Genomic DNA, 19908 nt, shown 5'->3' with positions numbered 1-19908 from the left:
GCAACCGAACAAGAAATATAGTCTGATAGTACGGACTGGTGATTCAGTGCCTGTCCTGCTGGGCTGCAGTGCTGCGTGCAGCTTCAGCTGCTCCAGTTCCTCAGCCCAGTTCCACCAGCGTTCATGCAGAGCTGCTTGCATGGGAATGTGATGGCTGAGTTCACATCTCTGTCAGAAGGACAGGGACGGATTTAAATTCCCGTTTTTGATTCCAGGTCACCTACTGTACACAGCACCACCATGCTGGCACACCACAGCATCCGATCTCTGGAGCCAGACTGAGAGACTGCTGTCTTTGAAAAATTGGTTAAACTTTGGGTGTGTTGAAGAATCAAGGCTACATCCAGGTTCATTCGGCCTGGTTTCTGCATGACGAGAAACTTTGCAGTAGGCTCTGACCCTTTAGACTGAAGGTGCTTGTGATTCTTCATGTTTTTTTGAAAATGCTAGATAACATTTCTGACATCATTGGGAGTTTTATGGTGCTTAAAACATTATAGGATAGGTTTTGGAGAAGTACCTGGCTCATTAGGTCAAGTATAATACCACAGTAGTGTTAGAAAATGCTCCATTAAAAAGGGAAACTTATACAAGCAAAATGTAGTTTGTAGTGAAATTTAAGGTATATATTTTTTTTAACCCTGAAAACCTACTGAATCTTAAAAGACACCGATTTAACAACCTGAGGTACATGCACTCTTTGAGGATAAACGGCATTCAAAAAGACTAATTTGCTTGAATGATATGCATTTCAACTGGAGTACATCATCTTTAGAAAGCCATCATTTTAAGTAAGTCAATGAAACAATGGTTTTGTGATATTTTTGCTAAGTTGAGTTAGAAGCTTCAGTTTCAGCTCTTTAACAATTTTATTGGTGTTTTTAAAGGGTCTTCAGCAGAATGATGAAACATATTTCCAGCTCTGGGTCTGTAACAATTAGTAATCCACCAATCAAATCGCTATGGATAGAAATTGACTCTTGCTGTTGGTTCTAACTGTGGAGTCATGTATTCTTTCTTTTAATAAATACATCAAAACTAAAAATTCACATTTTCCAGTCTGTAAACACATCAACAAATATTTTTTATAGACCTCAAAAAGAAAATCAGAAATCGGCATCGGCCAAGAGAAGCCTGATTGGTGCATTTCTAATTACAAACCAGTTTTAGGAAGACATCATCAGATGGATGTACAGGTTACAGAAAACAGGCAACAGTTACAAAGTGGTGGTTGTTGACTTTTTTGCTGTCATTAGATACATTTGTTTTTCAGTTAAAAGAGTAGGTGTAAATTTTACCAAACATTGAGAACAGTTACTGGACAACGTTAATATAGAGAAAATTAAATATAATTGAAGAGCAGGAGGGGATAAAGAGAAAAAAAATGCTCCGTTCACCAATATAGGCTGAAATAGACGAAAAAGCAAAAAACAGTACTATACATATGTGAAAATTTTGCTAAAACATATTCAGATAAATGATGGAGCTGGTCATGCTTTGCAACCGTTTTAAACTTACAGCAAACACTGGGAAATCCACCTGTTACTTAGGCTAAATTTAGAACGAAAATGCGATCAATCCTAAAATGCTAAAATGAACATTTCCAATTTAAAACATTGAAAACAGGTGTCTTTTAATATTCTATATCCAATCATTTGTAATTTGGGATTCAGATTTTAAGGCATTTTAAAATTTAGATCGTTTGATGTTGATTTGAGGACTTTTGGTATAGCTGGCTCCCCGGGGTGAGCTTCTCTTGCTGAATAATTTAGTTTAATATTTTCCCACCTCTGTTTCAAGCTCTGCCTCTTCTTCACACTTTGTTGCCCTTCTAACCATTCATCTCCATTGACCTGACATAACCGGGGTTTCTTTAGAAGACCCGAAGCGGCCTGGTTTGGTCTCGCGTGCAGACGAGCTGCTGCGGAGCCTTGTGTCTGTCCTTTCTGCAGAGACGGCAAAGATGAGTGTGATCTATTGCTGCTGTGTCAGAAAGAAATGCCACTCTGTCCCACTAAATTGGGTCAGACGGGTCTTTTCTCAACTCGTAGAGACACGCTTGCACAAGAGCTCCACAGTTGGGCCAAACCGTTTTACTTGGCCACAAACGTATTTGCAGGAAGTTGACAGGAATAAGGTTTTCATAAAGTTATTTTTGCTAAATAAAAAAGTAGCTTTCTGACCTTGAAGCTAAAACTCTCACACTGTACAATGGATTATGTTCTCTTCAGATCAAATAATTTATGCAGGAAAAATAACAAGTGAGAAATCAGTTTCTCAGCTTAGATGTGATTTGTAACACCTAATGTTGTGGCGCCTTCTAAAAATATTGAGAATAAACTGCAGTGGTTTTACAGACCTAATGATAGTCCTAAACTGCTGTGGTTTCCACGAGTGTGGGATACACAGTAATATGAGGTGAAGAAATGTCTAGAATTCAGCTTCTGTGGAAACATGCCCATACCACACCAAGACCAAAAGTTTAAAACATGCCCATCTGTTAAAACATTTTTCTTTCACTGCTACAGTCAATCATAAAACATCCATCCTTGGAGTTAACGTCCCATGTCATGGAGACAGCTTTATGGGCATGCAGACCATCCAGAACCAGCTCAGTTGGTCTGCCGTCCAGCTTGCAAAATCTAATCCGAGACTGTAACTATTAGAAGTAAGAAATCTAAAAGGTAAACGCACACTAAGGAAGCAATGACTTGGTAAAATTTTCTGCTTAAAACTGCCAAATTGTACTCACTTCAATTTAGCCTGAGAGGAGGAGACGAGGTGAGAAGAGAGGAGGTAACACCTAGTCGGAAGGTGAGAGCAGAGCTGGCAGGGAAAAAGGTGAGGTGCAACATTAAACAGAGGGCAGAGCAGGATCTGGGATAAGGGAAATGTTGGGAAGAGGGTGGCAGATGATGTGTGAAGAGGGATGATGGGGAGAGGCAGTGTGAAGGACAAGCAGGACCAAGGGGTAGACTAAAAAGTGTTGGATTTATGCTTAAAGTGGCATGCATGGATAACTGATGGACCATATGAAGCACACACCCTGGGGTTTGGAAACTGTCCTTCAGAGTCTGTAAAAAGTAGTGCTGGGCATTCATCCTTTTAGTAGGAGGCCCACTAAGATAGCAATAAACTACTACAAAACAGCAAGAAACCAAACCAAAGCCATACTACTGAACCTCCTCTGGAAGACTCAAATCTTTCTGCAGGCCCACATAGCATGTTTACCATTATGGTCATAGAATGTACTAACCACAGATTAAAACAATCTAGATGGAGTGCTACATGTTCAGCAGATGGCAGGGAAGATGTTGGCGACATGCGACTGCCTGATGTGAATTTCACTTTGTGGTTATTTTATGAAGACATTTTTAGATGAAATTATAGCCATGATTGTTCAAATAGTCATGGAAAGAAACTGAAAAAGTGCTTCCCATGGTCAAATAGAAGTGGTTATAAGAGAACCTTTAGCAGCAATACCTTGAGATCATTGTATGATTTTTGACCATAATATTCCCTCAGGGTACTGGTGTTTGGAGACTTTTGTCTCTGTGCAGCTTTCTAATTGGCTAGTCATAGCATTTCCATCAGGTTCAGGCCCGGACTTTGATCTGGCCATTTCATTATCTTCATTCCTTTTTTCAGCCACTCTGTTGTAGATTTGTCCGCTGTGTTTGGGGTCATTGTCCTGATGATGACTCAGTTTCCGTCACCATTCAGCTGGTCTCCAATTTTATTTTACACAGGCATTCATCATTGAGTTAATGACAGCAAGGTCCTGTGACTGCAAAACTAACCCAAATCATTACCCCTCCACCACCATGCTTGGCCGTTGGTATGAGGTGTAAAGTTCTATGTACAATTGTAGCCTTCAAATTATTTTTTTAATTATATTTTACCCTTTCTCCAGGTTCGGTTACAGCATCAGTTGCTTCTATAAGGCCATAACTGATGTTATTCAACCTTGGCATCGTTTCTCACACACGTTTATGCTTCAGACCAGCAAACAATCAAAACTCCCTTGTAGAGATGCTCATGACTGCTAATAATTGGTTTGTAGCAAGAGACTACTTAGGTTTTCCATTGACTGTTCTAACAGTCATGGAAATTCTTTTCCCCCTGACTGTATAGCTTATTGCTTTGGCTGACGTCTCTCTCATTTTAACGGTTTCATTGTTTCAGAACATCAGCGGTGATACTTGGTTTCAGTTAAATGAAATCTGATAAAGCTTCAGTGTAGTCTGCTCTGATTTGACCAATCAGACATCAAGTGAACATTTTGCATTTTGCATTGGGACTCTGAACATCTCTGTAGTTGGTCATTCATCCTGACCGTATGACAGTGGTGATACATTTTAACATAATCGGCTCTGAGGCGGGCAGTGAAAACAGAGGTCCTGAAGAGAACAGAGGGGAACTGACAGATGTGTCAGAGGGAGGATGTGAGGACAAATGGGGAGAGCAGAGGAAAGAAAAGAGGAGTCAATGGTGCATTGCAGTGTTCATGAAAACACACTATACAACACAGGTTTCTTAACAATTGAGTAACCTTGAACATATTTCTTGATAAGACTCAAAAACATGTATCTGCTGTTAATTTAATTAATTCTGGCTAATTACATTATAATTTAAGATAAATGAGTTTAGATAACATCGAGGTGAAGATGTAAAATCTTCCTCATGTGTAGCAATGCAAGCAGCTTGTTGGTAAATGCTGAGGTGTTTTTGTCGAATCTCCAGGATGTCAAGCAGAGATTGAGACCCTTTCACCAGGAGGGAGCGTCCTGTCAGGGGGAGAGAGAGAGGACAGCCATCTGGGCCCTTTCAGCTGCCTGTGGATCTCCTGCTGCACTGAGAATCAGTTTAGAGTCGATCTATCTCCACCCTGCTGGAGTCTCCTTCTAGAAAACCTTCATACTGAAAGACACCTGGCTCAGTATATGCTGGAAGATGTTATTCATATTTTAATATTAATATTTTAAAGAGTAATCAAACCTATTAGACAAATCTTGTAACACCTTGATGGACTATCCAAATTATCACCTTTTCAGTCTTTCATTGAATATAATGATTGTAACTAGAGCTAATGAAAGAAAAACATTTCTCAGGGTTTTTGTTACCAAGATGCAAATCTCAAGGCATCAGGAAACACAAAAAGAAAAAAAAAAAAAAAAAAAAAGTCAAGATTATCTCTAAGTGAAAACCACTCAAGCCTCACAGACTCAGAAAGTACAAACCTTGGCCACAAGAGGAGCGAGCCAAGAGTCCTGCAACAGATGGTCTGGCCCAAACACAGAGTCCTGCTTTCAGACTCCTGGACTCGGTGTGGGATTACATGGACGGAGAGACCACAGCAAGATGGAGTTAATCCACAGAACCATGGCGGAGATCTGTGGAACAACCAACCTGCCAAGCAAATTCATACCGGAGACAAACTGAATTTTATGCACTTTAAGTCAAAACTCCAGACTTTTTTCTTGCAAATTGTTTGAAGTCTTGCTGTATATGTAAACTGCTTCAAATCCAGGTGTTTAACATAGAAAGATCTTGGATGTTGCTACCTGAGTATTGATGGGGCAGCTTTACTAGTATCTGATGTATTGAAAGTTGCAGTTTTCATCATATTTAACCTGTAAATGGTTTTACACTAAACCGTGTACTCTGACATAACTGTAACTGCTGTTTTGTTTTTGTGTCTGAATGGTTATGGCATGCTGTGATGCAACACAACTTTGGTTTATTTTTACCAGTTCTTCATCTTGGAGGTTTTGTGGTATGGTTTACCAGAAAGTTCTCGTACTCGTCGTCTTCCGCTTTATCCGGGACCGGGTTGTGGGGGCAGCAAACTCAGCAGAGGCACCCAGACGTCCCCAGACTCCTCCTCCAGCTCCTCCGGGGGGAGCCCAAGGCATTTCCAGGCCAGCCGAAAGACATAGTCCCTCCAGCGTGTCCTGGGCCGTCCCCTGGGCCTCCTCCCGGTGGGACGTGCCTGGATCACCTCCCGAGGCAGGTGTCCAGGAGGCATCTGGTATAGATGCCCATGCTCCTCTCGATGTGGAGGAGCAGTGGCTCTACTCCAAGCTCTTCCCGTATGGCCGAGCTCCTCACCCTATCTCTAAGGGAGTGCCCAGCAGCCCTAAGGAGGAAGCTCATTTCAGCCGCTTGTATCCGGGATCTCTTTCTTTCGGTCATGACCCAAAGTTTATGGCCATGGTGAGGTTAGGAATGTAGACCGACCAGTAAATCGAGAGCTTCGCTTTTCGGCTCAGCTCTCTCTTCACCACAACGGATTGGCACAGCGCCCCCATTACTGTGGCAGCCGCACCGATCCGTCTGTCGATCTCCCGCTCCATTCTTCTCTCACTCGTAAACAAGACCCCGAGATACTTGAACTCCTCCACTTGAGGCAGGAACTCCCCTCCAACCTGAAGAGGACAAGCCACCCCAGTTTTGGGGGACAAGCTACCAGAAAGTTAAAATCCTTTATTATATGGATTCGATACATTCAGAGTAATACATTTCAAGCATTTCAAATCCAAATTCAGTTAATCAGAAAATTAAAATATTACATAAAATCAATAATAAATGCAGAAATGTCAGCCTAGTAAAAGGTATGTCCGTGTACTGTCCAGTATTTGCACTCAACACTTGGTCAGAGTTTCTTTTGCATTAATTGCTGCCACAACAAACATGACCACCTTCAGGCTGTCTGCTTTGTTGGGCCTGATGTATGTCCTGTCCCTCTCAGTAATAGTCCATAGATTCTCTGTGGGGTTTATATCGGGCCAGACTGCTGACCAGTGAGGCCAGTGATGGTCATCATGGTCATAAAGGGTACTGGTGGCAGGTGCCAAGTCCTGCTGGAAGCTTCTTCATTAAGCTTGTTAGGAAAGGAAATCTTAAAGTGCTCTAAAGTTTTCTCAGTAGACGGCTTATCTGACTGTAGACATTATAAAACACAATGGACCAAATCCAGGTGACAAAATGGCCCCTCAAATACTCACTGACTGTGGAAACCTTCTGTGTCTTTCCACTCTTTCTCCAGACTCTGGGACATAAATTTCCAAATTCATTTGAAAAAAAAGACCACTGAGCAACAGTTTAGTCCCTTTTCTCCTAGGAACACAACTGTTTTAGCCCATAACCTGGAAGGGTCTGTGTGGTGGTTCAGCTGCAGTCTGCACCTTTTGAATCTTCAAACTCTTGAATGACATTTGCTTCACAATCCTTTCTATGCTGCAGTTACTGTTGCTTGTGCACTTTTCTGTCACTTTTTCCCTCGACTCAACTTTCCATTCATATGCTTGGGACAGCACTCTGTTAACAGCTAGCTTGAAATGATCTGGGGGATGATCTGTCATGGGGGAAAATGGGGAAGTCAGCAGCATATCCTGTGATTTTTTTTTTTTGTACACTATAAAATGTCTGTTTTTAAAAAATGTTTTCTTTGGTCTTGTATAATATTAAAATCTTCTGAGACACTGATTTTCATTAGATGTAATGCATAATTATCCAAATTAACAGAACCAAATGATAAAATACATCACTCTGCATGTATTAAATACGAGTTTAACTTTTTGAATTGAATTGCTGAAATAAAATGCTATTTATACACAGTCTATCTCTCTGTCTAAATCATAGCGCAATGACAATGCTTATGTTGCTAATTCAACACAATACATTTTTCCATCAGTGCAGGTTTATTTTATGATAGTTGATCAGCTGTTACAGATTTCTATATCTGACAGACTGGGTGTGTTTGTTTTTGTTGTCAGGAGGGACCAGGGATATCGGTTCATCGCTCACCAGGATGTGCATGAGGCATCGCAGCATCGAAGCGAAGCTCCGTCAGTTTTCCATGTGAGTTGATCTGTGTGTGTGTGTTTGTGATAAACAGGTCTTCTCCTCTTTTTTCAGTTGCATAATGGTCTTCTTCTGATTAAACAAATTCCCCCCACTCTTTCTCCTCTTTCTTTATTTTCACCTCGTAACCTACTGCTATGAGAACATTTAGGTATCTTTCTTCCCAAGCTTTATATTTATAATTTACATTCACCTTTTCCTAAATTACTTTCTTTTCTCCTCAAAAATGTGTGATGCGTGGACCCTGTATGAGTCCATTAACCCCCCACAGTTCAAAATGAGGAAGTCAGTCAGGTTGAAATGGGTAGATGGGAACCTCCAGCTGAGTAGCTGAATAGACAATTGACAACAGGAAGATGTAAACAGCGAACATACTGTTTGCATAGTGTGATCTGTGCTTCAGCTGATCTGCGGATCTTCAGGTCTCTATAGATTTTAACAGCACCAAAGAAACTAAAAGCGTTGTCCGGGTGAGATTAAAGGCTGAGGAAAGTAAAAACATGTTAAAAGACTGTTCGTTTTATTGAGGAGGAAAAAGAAAAATATTTATTTTGAGAAATGTTCTTCATAGGTTAAATTTGACTCGAAGTAAAGACACTTTGCCCTGGTTATATTTGTAAATGTTTTTATTCTTTGAACTGGTTAAACAAAATAAAATTTTTTTACATCTCTGTTAAAGTTTTGCAATCAGTCAGTCAATGATTACATTTAAAGGCACATAATCTCAGATGTAGAGGTTCTGATCCTCCTTGGCACCCATTTAACCTCCCACTCATGCATTTTCTGTAAGACTGATCTCACCATTGACATTTCTAACTCTAAACCTTTAACTCTTTCCCATAAAACAACTGTAAAATAAATCATGTTCTGGAGTCTTTTGTTTTGGAACGCCGTCAGGTTTAACAGTGTGTTTGTGCTTCCAGGGTGTTTCTGGACTGCCTGATTAACCCTCTCCAGGAGCAGATGGAGGAGTGGAAGAGAGTGGCTAATACTCTGGACAAAGACCATGCCAAAGGTTTTCATAAACACACTCTCGCTTGTATATCTCTGTGAATTAGTTTGTTTGAGAAGCTAAGAATCCAGCTTTGGGTAGGTTTTTCTATTTTTTATTTATTCCGTTTCTTGTTACTCGACAGAGTACAAAAAAGCCCGTCAGGAGATCAAAAAGAGATCATCAGACACTTTGAAGCTGCAGAAGAAAGCCAAGAAAGGTTTGTATTCTTTGTTCTGTTGGCTATTCAAGCTTACGTGATTCCACAGTGCTGCCAAAAGTTGTCCATTAGGCATGGTTCAGTATAAGATGCCATGGCTTTTACACTATTGCAGTATTTACACAAAAACTTAAAATAAAAATGTTTAATTTGGGCTATTGGCTATTTTGTAAAACAGGAAAGCAACAATTTTTCCTTTTGCAACAAAATAATCATTTCAGATATAATAATATTATCCGGAATATTTCTTATTTTGACTATAATACAGACTTCAGCAAAAGTATAAACGTTTGTTAAATTTTGTTCTAGTTTTTAAATAAGCGTGCTTAATGCACAGAATATTGTAACAATCTGATGTTAACTGGTTAATTAGTCGGACTATCTGCTTGGTTAGCCAGCCTGCACTCTACGGCTTTACAGACATTCTGCTCGTAGTTTCCCAGTTAATAAAGTTTATCTATAAAGCACCAAGTAACAAAAAGAAATGCCATGTAATCTCACTTCACAAGGTAGACGGGACCAATTCACATCCAGAAATATATATGATCAAATCAATCTAATACATTACAGTCATACAGGCAGATTCAGTTACATATTTTCCAATTCAGTCCCAATAATAATAAAATGCAGCGAAGTTCAGTTCTTATTTGGTAAAACATTTTCTTTGTAAGCAAGTTTAGGTAATAACATTGACTAAGCAGCAATCCCTCATCCTCACCAAGCATGTGATAAGGAATTGGGGGGAGGGTGCACTGTGCTACTCTATACTCCGTACAGTCGGATAAATCTCCAGTTAGTCTGGCACTTTCTCTGACATTCCATTAAAGAAGTTGAAACAATAAGAACAAAAACGTTTTTGGGTTTTATAATCTTCTATCTCTCGATAACGATCAATGACATGCCGTTATGTTATTGGTGAATTTCAATAGCATTGTGAAATTAATGGGAGAAAGTCAGTTAATAGTTGTTTTTATAGTCAGTCATTATGTGGTGATGTAAAAAATTTATGTTTTCTTCCCTTCTCTAATTTTTCCCTTTCTTGGGGTGTTCCGTCACGCTCAACCTTGTACAGCTGATTTCTTTGGTAAGTTGATATACATCAACACACCATAGTTTATCATTTCTCTTTGTTTTGTTAAACTATTTCTGCTTGTTCATTTAAAAAAGACTCGGACTGTTTCTGTTTTTTAACATGTTCACCCTTAATTTCGCTTGGGCAGTCCAGTAACTGAGTTCAGTTTTATACTTTATTCATATGCTTCATTTGGAACTTATTATGACAGTATTCCACAAAGGGGAGGTGAAAGATTGTAAATATATCAACAGAGATAATATGAGACTTTAAATGCCACTGGTACTGACATTCTCAGTTCTGTCAATTTTGGTTTTATAAATCTGACCCAGACCACTTTGGTGAACTGGAAAAAAAAATATTCTCATACCGTTTAAATGTTTGTGTGACTCACCAAAGCCGAAGAGCCTGAACACAACAAAGCCCAGTTGAACGCTAAACAACAATCTTTACAGAAAACATTTTTGCGGCTTCTTCAATAAAACTTAACATGACTTTCATAAGACAGAGTGACACGAACATGGCAAAACAAAAAGGTCAGCAGGTCCTAACAAGAAATACTGATACAGCACATGCTAAACACGCTGTTCAACATGCTGTTCAATCATATCATTGATGCACTTAAGGAGCAGCAGCATATTCCTCTATTCACACAATTTCTTAAATGCTCCAAAGGTCTCGTTAACTCTGCTGTTATTCAGAGTTTTACTTTATTTCTTCTCTTTAAAAGCCTTTTCTCAACACTGGTCAAGTTGAGAAATGTCTGTTTTAGTTTTATCTCCAAATAACATTTAAATTGCTTGATTTGAAATTAGTCTCAAGATGTTTACCATTAAATACCCACTTAATTACAATTTATTGAGCTCAGTTCTTTGTTCTCATGGTTTTGGATGTTTGTGCAGCTTTTATTATGGCAAACACAGCATTCAACAGTTTGTGCGGTCTAAAATTGGTTTCTGAGGGTACAGAACATGTTTGTTTTTTCAATTATGTGGTACTGATTATCCTCTCAAGGTTTCAAGGTTAAATGCTGGCATCCAATTGTCCCTTGTGTTAATACTCTGTGCTTGGGTCCCCTCACATTTCATTTTACATAATCTTCTCTGGTCTAGTCAAAGAAAACAGTGAAGAAAAAACTTGTTTGACTCCCTGTTTGATGCAAATTCTAGTCTTTTTCTTTATTTTATTTGACATATTCACTACGGTGGCTGCAGATGGCCAAACCAAAATCAAATATGTAGGCCTCTAAGCTTGGCTACAGAATTACTTCTGGGCTGCATCTAAATATCTAAACTCAATTATACTTACTTATACTGATTCTCCACAACTGTACTCCTCCTGAGCTGCTCCTGTTATTGTCACTCAACACAAAGCAGACTTAACCATTTGAAGATCCAAGATGATGGAAAGATCCATGAAATTCTATCTGAACAGAAACCTCAAATATCTTGAACATCAGTTTCAATGATAAGGCTCGTGGTTTGGATTTACTTTGCATTTCCTTACCTGCCTTCTCTTTGTATGATTAGGTTAACGGTTCATATGACTTTGGCACATCTAATTTTCCAGATATTAGGAAAACTCTCTAACTTCCCCATTCAGGGTTCGTACACTTTTCCCACAGTTAAATTCAAGCACTTCTCAATTATTTTCAGGGTAGATTTTCAAACTTTTCCAGCACCAAAGGCTGGAGCCGTCTGTATCTCCGTGTGGCTTTTCTTTGTTTAGCTTTATAACCACAGCACACACAGCGTTCCTTATGTGAATGGAGCCTATCAATCTAAAATACTCTGCAACTGCAAAATTCAGCAAGTTATAGTATTAATATGAAATTGACTTATAGGCAGAATGAGCCCAAAAGACAAACCTTGAAAACACCTTGTTGAAATTCCATATTGTCAAGGATTTCAAGTACCCGAATGAACCTTGCCCGTTATTCCCTCAGGCAAAGCTATGATACTGACAAGTTAAAGGAATCGGAAAGGAACAATGCACCCCTTGCTCCCCTGAAAACTAATTGGTTATTGCAACATGTAATTTCAGTCTGAATCACGGTGCTGAATGGATTGTATTATGACAGAAATCAAAAGCTTGTTGGGTCTCGTGACAAAGGACTTTGAGCTTTGAACTAATCCTTGAGAGCAAAATAAACAGGACCTTAGGGTGACCCCAGAGGAACCTCAGATGTGGTCGAGCCGCTTCAATCCTCTGGCACTCCCAGGCTATTATTAGTGCAAAGGAAACTCTCTTTGCTGTGGCTTTGACTGTTAAAAGGGAAGACTACAGGGAGTTTCAAAGAAGGAAAAAGGGGAGGGGAGACATTTGGTAGAATTGGATGAATGTCAGAGAGTGAATAAACAAACTAAAAACACATTGGGAAAAGATAAACATCCAAACAAATGTGCTTTAAATGTGGCTTCTTTTTTATTGTACATACACAGAATATGAAGCTCAAACTGTCTACAGTACTGTGAAAAGTATATGTCCCCTTATAGATTTCTTGCTGCTTTGCAGAATTGTTTTAGTTCAGGCGCATTGGGGAGTTTTTTAGAATTAACCTCTTTTTTAAAAGATCATGCTACAGCATTTCATTTGGATTTCAGTCCAAGCTTTAACTAGGCCAGCACAATGCCTTCATTCTATTTATTCTTTTTTAAATTAGCCAGTTAACGGTGGACTTGCTGGTGTGCTTTTGATCACAGTCTTTTTGCCTGATCAAAGTGCTCTAGAGCTTAGTGCCACAAACTGGCCGGACATTTTTCTTTAGGGATTTCTGATAGAGATTTCTGATAGAGAATACAGCAAGTTGTCCAGGACCCGAAGCACCAGAACAGCTTTAGACAACACACTGCCACCACCATATTTAATTTAACTGTTGGTATTGTGTTCCTTTTCTGAAATGCTATGGTTCTTTTATACCAGATATAATGAAATATTCGTTTGGAAAAAGTTCAACTGTTGTTTCGTCAGTCCATAAAATATTTTCCCAAAGTCTTTCTGATAATAAAGATGTTTTCTGGTAAATGTGAGATGGGCCATTGTGTCCTTTTTGGTCAGCAGTGTTTTTTGCATTGGAGCTCTTTCTGCCCTGTGTCTCTTTCATTGTTGAATCATGAACTCTGACCTTGACTAAACCAAGGGGCCTGCAGAGCTCTAGATGTTCTCCGGTTCGTTTGTGTTCTTCTGGATGATGTATTTTGGAGTAATTTTGACAGGCTGGCTACTTTTGGGAAGGTTCACCACTACTACATGTTTTTTCTTTTCCATTTGTGGAAAAGGGCTCTCTTTTTGGGTTTGTTGGAGTTTCTTAGAATTGGCTTTGGTAACCCCTTCCCGACTAACTGAGGTTAATGACTTTGTTTCTCATCTGTTCTTGAATTTATTTAGATGGAAGGATGTTTTGTTGATCTTTTAGTTTACTTCATGTTGTCAGACAGGTTCTATTTAAGTGGTTTCTTAATTACACAGGTCTGGTAGTAATCAGGTCAAGTGAAATTTAACTTTGCTGTCTAAAACATTTGGCTAATTAAACCATAACATAACGATTGGGAGATTGGGGTCAGGTTGCTTTGGATACCTTATTCCCTGTGCATGTTGTATTTTGTTTGATCCAAAACATGCAAGTGTTAAAAACAACAGTGAAAGAAAACTGTAGGGGGGCAAACACAATTTCACAGCACAGGGTCTAAACCCCGATCTGGCCTTTTAATGAGAGACTCTCAAGCTCACTTCCATAAACATCCCCACTAAAATGAACTGAATATAAGCTGAAAAATATGAGCTACTGCTGTCTTAAAAGATTAACTGTGATATTTGTTTTCTTGGCTGGATATAATAAAATAAAAAAACAACAAGAAAGAGAAGAATGGATAAAGGGGAAAATGAGAGATAAAGTTGAAAAATAAAAGATTGAAACCATGAAAAAACATTCATATCTCTTGAGGCAAGCCTTTCTCTCTTTACCACTGAAGCATGTGCTGGGAAAGGTTTAGTTGGAAAGAGATAGACTTTGCTCCTATCAGTCAGCCTCACCACAGAAGCTGGCTTTGGACGTCGCTGGAGGAATGAAAAAGTCTAATTATATGTTAATGTCTGCCATCAAATACTGGAGGCTGGATTTCTAAATGAGAATCTTACATGAGAAAAAAAGTAACGCCTTTAAGCATTTTTAGAACAGAAACAGCAAAAGCTGCACTGAGTAATAAAATTAGTGGATTAAATGGGATGTTGACAACTTTATGCAACTTTGGGCTCTAGGAAATTGTGACAAACATTTCTCATTCTGTCATCTCCTCTTGTGAACTAACCCATGATCTTCATCGTGACTTCTCCACCTGGTCTATTGCCTGTCTTATGTTATTATAAATATGTTTTTATTTTTCACAGAAACAAATCTGTATTTTGACTTGTGCAGTGGCTGAATTCAGAGAAACTGAATCCTCTAAATGACTCTTAAAGTATTCATGTGCAATTAGGTTCCCCAGTCCTAATACCCCCATCCAAGGCAGACGAATATTGTTCGTCTTTGTTTAAAGCATTCAACTTTCATCCAAAGATGGTCAGGCGATCCTTCAGTCTAGAAAAAAAGTTAAGATGGTGTGGTCAGGACAAAAATGAAATAATTCTTTACTTGCATTTTACATCCTCCTTTTCAATACACACACAACACATGTAACAGGGGCACATCATAAACTATGCACACCCTTATAAAATACATTTCCTTTCTTCACAGTCAGATCCTATGCAATAGATTTTAAATATACCAACATATGTGGCAAAATAACCATGGTTTACTGTATTTACACTAATGGGAAGGCCCGGATTTAATTATTTATTTCAAATGGCAAAGCAGCATTCACACACACAAAAATAATAGAACATATTGAAGTTATTATACTGTTATTGATAATATTTAATTTGTTTTTTATAAGATAGGTGGTGCTCCTTTTATTCTTCACACCATTACTGTCCATGTTTTTTGTGACTGAAAATATTTCTAAACAGTCAAAGTTGTCGTGTGTGTAAGCAAGGGAATTTGTAGAAGCCTTCTTTCAGCCAGCTGACTTGAGATGCACAGCAACAGGTGGGGGGAGGGCAGCATGCTTTATATTGCCGGAGATAACTTGGGTTTTTATCAGTGCTTACTTCAGGATCTCATTAAAAGAACATTAAACTTTAGGAACGGTATGACAGAAAGTGGTTTTTGAAACTAGCTCTTTAAAGCTTGGTGTACTTTGATACCTGTAACCACTCTAAGCCTAAAACAAAGACATCAGTAAAAGAGTGAAATGAAACATTTTTACCAAAGCTACTTTCTCAACAAATTTACACTCGTTTAGAATAAACCCATTGATGAGGATCTCTTCAAGCTGTCATTTAAATCTGTTTTTTATTTTAAAGTACTGGGCCAGAGGGAAACACATGGCAGTCTTTTGACTCAAGCTTGTGGTTTGAAATTAAACATGACAAGAATAAACTGACTGTGTGTGGAGCAGAATCAGGACTGCAGCTATCGATGGGGATTGAGAGGACAGCATAACTAACTACAGATACGAAAATAAATGATCCTAAGCATCTTTAGGGACGTCTCCATGTAGGCACCTATCCTGTACCGTACATGTTTCAGTGAAGTTTGGGCATGCAGATAAATCGGATTGGATCCTCTGTAGACTGTGACACTCCTGTACAAATGAACCTGGTTGGGCAGCATGCTAAACATTAAAACATATCGAGCCAGATGTTTTGAAAAAGTAGTTGAGTAATTTCATATGTTGCCTTTATCTAATCTACACAGATTATTAGCAATCCTCTAATAATGTGCTTTCATTGGACACCAGCAGTTGTTAGTTTCCCAGTGCATCTGATTGGCTGTTTAAATCTTTAATGTGGTTTATTGGTTTGTGGGAGTCTCCTAACTATTGTTTTGAGGCCATTGGAGTGCCTATAGTGTGAGAGCAGAGCGTTCTGTGTGAAACTGAAGTTCTGAACGGTGAAACTGGATCCCACAGCTGGATAATAATCTGGATGCGGTTTGCCTGAATCTGTCCACCCCCTCTTTATTTTCCCTTTATGCTTCGCCTACGCATTAAATCTCCATCTTAATTATGATGACATCAGCGAGATAAAATGTCCTTAATACCATACAGTGAGTCTGATCAAAAACTCTTTGTCTGAGGGAAAAAACAACATTTGGATTACTGCCATCTCAGCTTTTTGTGCAATTTTCAACATTTCTCGCGTCTTTATTTTTGTTCAGTTTGACCCTTTTTTTTATTTTATACAAATTTCCTCCAAAAAATGTTTTCCAAAAATTATTTATGTTTCTATTGTCTTTTTTAAGCAAAAATGTTAATTGTTTCTGTATATAAGTTTGTTTCCTGGATCTTCAGACTTAAATGTTTCTGTAAATATTTACAGGTAAATGAAGCAGCATCCTGGTATTTTTTTTTTTTTTTGTACTTAGGGGTATCAAAGGAGAGGGGGTAAAAGCAATGCATGCCACACTTTTCAGATTTTTTAATAATAAAAATACAAAAAAGTTTCCTACACTTCAGAATCACATAAAATTTCTTTTAAAATATATTGATGTTCATGATTGGAACTTGACAAAAGGTAAAAAAGCTTGAGGGTTATGAATAAATTGCAAAGCACTGTATAGAAGTCTGTTTTAGCATTTTGTTTTAGCTTTCCCTCTGCAGTAGGATGCATTGTAGCTGTGTCTACCTGTGTGTTTAGGCCGCGGAGACCTTCAGCCTCAGCTGGACAGCGCCATGCAGGATGTCAGCGATAAGTACCTGCTGCTGGAGGAGACGGAGAAGCAGGCTGTGCGGAGGGCATTAGTGGAGGAAAGGAGCCGTTTCTGCGTTTTTGTCTCCATGCTGCGGCCTGTCGTGGTCAGTGACCCCCGCAAGACTGTTTGTGCATTCAAAACTCGTTGGAGAAAGTTTATAATTTCCACACTAAATCCCCCCCATCAGTTATTGTGAGATTTTTTTAAGGTTGTTGAAATCCTCAGGTTCTGAATAACAATCAAAGCAATGGATTTTTTTGCAAAAATTCCAAAGTTATTCTGCAGTTACAGTCACCAGTTATAGTCGCGCAGACTTTGGAGCCCTCTGATCTAATGTTTGTGCATGTCAGGATGAGGAGATGTCCATGCTGGGGGAGATCACCCACCTCCAGACTCTCACAGATGACTTGAAGACCCTGACCATGGACCCACACAAGCTGCCAGCCTCCAGTGAGCAGGTACTTCTGTTTGACGCCAGGTGGATCTGATTCTGCTTAGGTGTATGTGCAACTACACTATCAGCTATTTCTCAGACTTCCTGTTTGAACAAAGATTAAGTGTCAGAGCCAAAACCCCATTTGTCATTTAGTTGTAAACCAGAACCCTGTTTTATAGATTTTCTTGTCTTTCTCTTCATGAAGCTCCCAGCACCCCGACTTGGGTTTACGTGCAGCCTGCTTCCTACTTTTGGATCCTAATATTTCCTTCCTTTAATGCAGTTTCTATCTTAGTACAATTCTTTTTTTTATGCCAGCAAGCACACTAAATTTTAAACTAAAAAATGTAGGGTTGCAAACTGATCAGTTATTCAGAAAATATTAGTTATTAGTTGATTCTGCTTCCAGTTTAACTTCCCAAATGTTTTTATTTACTCTATATGAGACATTGTAGTGTCCTGGAGCTCTGGGCAGTTGGTTGAAGTACGGACCCAACTGGAACACCACATTTTGGCTCGTGATAATTGTTCATTGACTGAAAAATGTGAATATGTGCATCCTTTGAGGAGCCAAAACCTGTTTGATAGAGCTGGAAGCCAACTAGCAGATGGTCATCCTCCACCAACTCTGACATTTTCTGCCTGCAGTGAATAAATCGCTTAACTCTGATTCAGATAGAAATGATCAAATCTTTGTGAACAGCTCATCTTTTGATAACTTTTATTTATTACAGCTAGTACACTTTGCAAATAAATAAAAATCTTCCAGTAGGAATCAGAAAAAAAAAATTTGCACATCTATTTCCTGAAGCAGGTGTGTAGATGAGGAACAAATCCTTCCAGGGATCCAAAAACTAAGTAACTACCTTTTAGCAGACAAACCCTTTAAGGTTTCTTACATTAGAAAACCATCAGTCAACCCAAACATTTCATGCAGCATGATTACTGTAAGTAGACCTAATGTTTTAGGCAAAGGATTTTCTTTAAGCTTTTTAAAAAAATATGATGAAAAATGCAGATCTGCAGAAGCTTTTCCCATAGAAAGTACTCCTGGATCAGTGCTTCTGTGTTCTTCTGTGTTCTTTTTGTGTCTCTGCTCTGTTCTCTCAAACCTCTAGTCGGTCGTGGCAGATGGCCACTCACACCGAGCCTGGTTCTACTATTTCTTCCTGTTAAAAGGGAGTTTTCCTCTCCACTGTCGCTACATGCATGCTCAGTATGAAGGATTGTTGCAAAGTCAATGCAAGCGACTGTCCACTATCTCTATTTGCTCATCCAGGAGGAGTGAATGCTGCAAGTCACTGACTCGGTGCAATCTGCTGGGTTTGCTTAGTTAGAAAAACTTTTTAACCAATTTGAATAATAAACTGAATTTGACTGAACTGTTTGACAGTTAGGATTAATTGGAATGTATGTACCCGATTCGATTGAATTGACTTTGTAAGTGCTTTGAGACGACGTGTTGTGAATTGGAGCTATATAAATAAAACTGAATTGAAATGAATAGATCTTTGGGCAACTTTGTTAAAAATCTGATTTATGTTGTTTGTATGCAGTCTGGATAATTCTGGACTTTGATTTCAGTATTTTCTAGACAGGTATGTGTGAATATACAAAAAGAAAATGGTAGCATAAAAAAAATGTTATTTCCAGACTATTGCCTATCATCAAAATGTTGTCTATTATCATTTGTTCCTTACTTGTTGCTTGTTGTCCACTCTCTTTCTCACTAGCCTCCTTTCTTTTTTTCCATGTGTCCTTCCTTGGATCCTGTTTTTTTCTTTGTTTTATTCCATCCTTCCTTTCTTTCCAACCTATCTTGTCGTTCTATTTTCTTTCCTGCTTAGTGCCTTCTATCCTTTCTCATGTCGTTCCTTTCTTTGTTCCATTTCTTTGTGCCAACCATTCTTTTTTCCTTCCTTAAATACCTACCATTAATTCCTAATGAATCTTGGTATTTTATCATTTTAAATTAACGTAAAAGACAAGTCCGGAAAGTTGAGTATGGGAAAGTCTTGAATTTTTACAAGAAAGGTTTGCTGGAATGCTGGATTAACACTGTTTGACTTCTTTGTTGAAGGACTTCCTGTACTTTTCAGTTGTGCTCCCACAAGACTTTCAGAGAAAAACTGTTATTACCATTTATATTAAATATTAGCACTGTACAAATCCTGGTGAAGGAAACACATTTTGAAGAAGTCTTGTTTATAGTTCCAGATGAGATGCATATCAACTTGTCTATTAAGAGAATTGTCTGCCAATCCATCATCTTCTCCTCCATGAAGCATCAGAACCAGAACCCTTCCCTAATCGTCTTTCTTTTTTTTTTTAAAGACTGCTTTCTGTTCCCTATTTTCTGCAGGTAATTGTAGACCTGAAGAGCTCTGAGTGCACCTGGTCCTACCAAACTCCTCCCTCCTCTCCAAGCACTACCGTATCCAGGAAGTCCAGCATGTGCAGGTGTGTTCGACAGTCGAGCCCTACACCTAATATTTTATCAAACTACCAAACCAAGAGGGTTCCATGAAAACTA

At 38.8% G+C, this 19908-nt stretch overlaps 1 protein-coding gene across 9 annotated transcripts in view; it reads left to right on the top strand.

The window, feature by feature from the left end:
* LOC124879985 (protein MTSS 1-like) overlaps positions 1–19908 on the top strand; it is an 83407-nt gene that overhangs the window by 50100 nt on the left and 13399 nt on the right. For 5 of the 9 annotated variants that reach the window (XM_047384868.1, XM_047384871.1, XM_047384867.1 and 2 more), the window contains exons 4-10: positions 7779–7863; positions 8790–8881; positions 9003–9077; positions 10150–10161; positions 16885–17042; positions 17290–17397; positions 19738–19835. In XM_047384868.1, the coding sequence (XP_047240824.1) occupies positions 7779–7863; positions 8790–8881; positions 9003–9077; positions 10150–10161; positions 16885–17042; positions 17290–17397; positions 19738–19835 (628 nt within the window). The remainder of the gene's footprint in view (positions 1–7778; positions 7864–8789; positions 8882–9002; positions 9078–10149; positions 10162–16884; positions 17043–17289; positions 17398–19737; positions 19836–19908) is intronic. The other 4 variants (XM_047384870.1, XM_047384876.1, XM_047384869.1 and 1 more) reach the window with 1 other exon arrangement.

This window comes from Girardinichthys multiradiatus, chromosome 13 (genome assembly GCF_021462225.1).
Source record: "Girardinichthys multiradiatus isolate DD_20200921_A chromosome 13, DD_fGirMul_XY1, whole genome shotgun sequence".
In the NCBI taxonomy this organism is placed as follows: domain Eukaryota; kingdom Metazoa; phylum Chordata; class Actinopteri; order Cyprinodontiformes; family Goodeidae; genus Girardinichthys; species Girardinichthys multiradiatus.
Note: the sequence above shows the minus strand (reverse complement) of the source record. Positions and strands in the feature narration are given on the sequence as shown.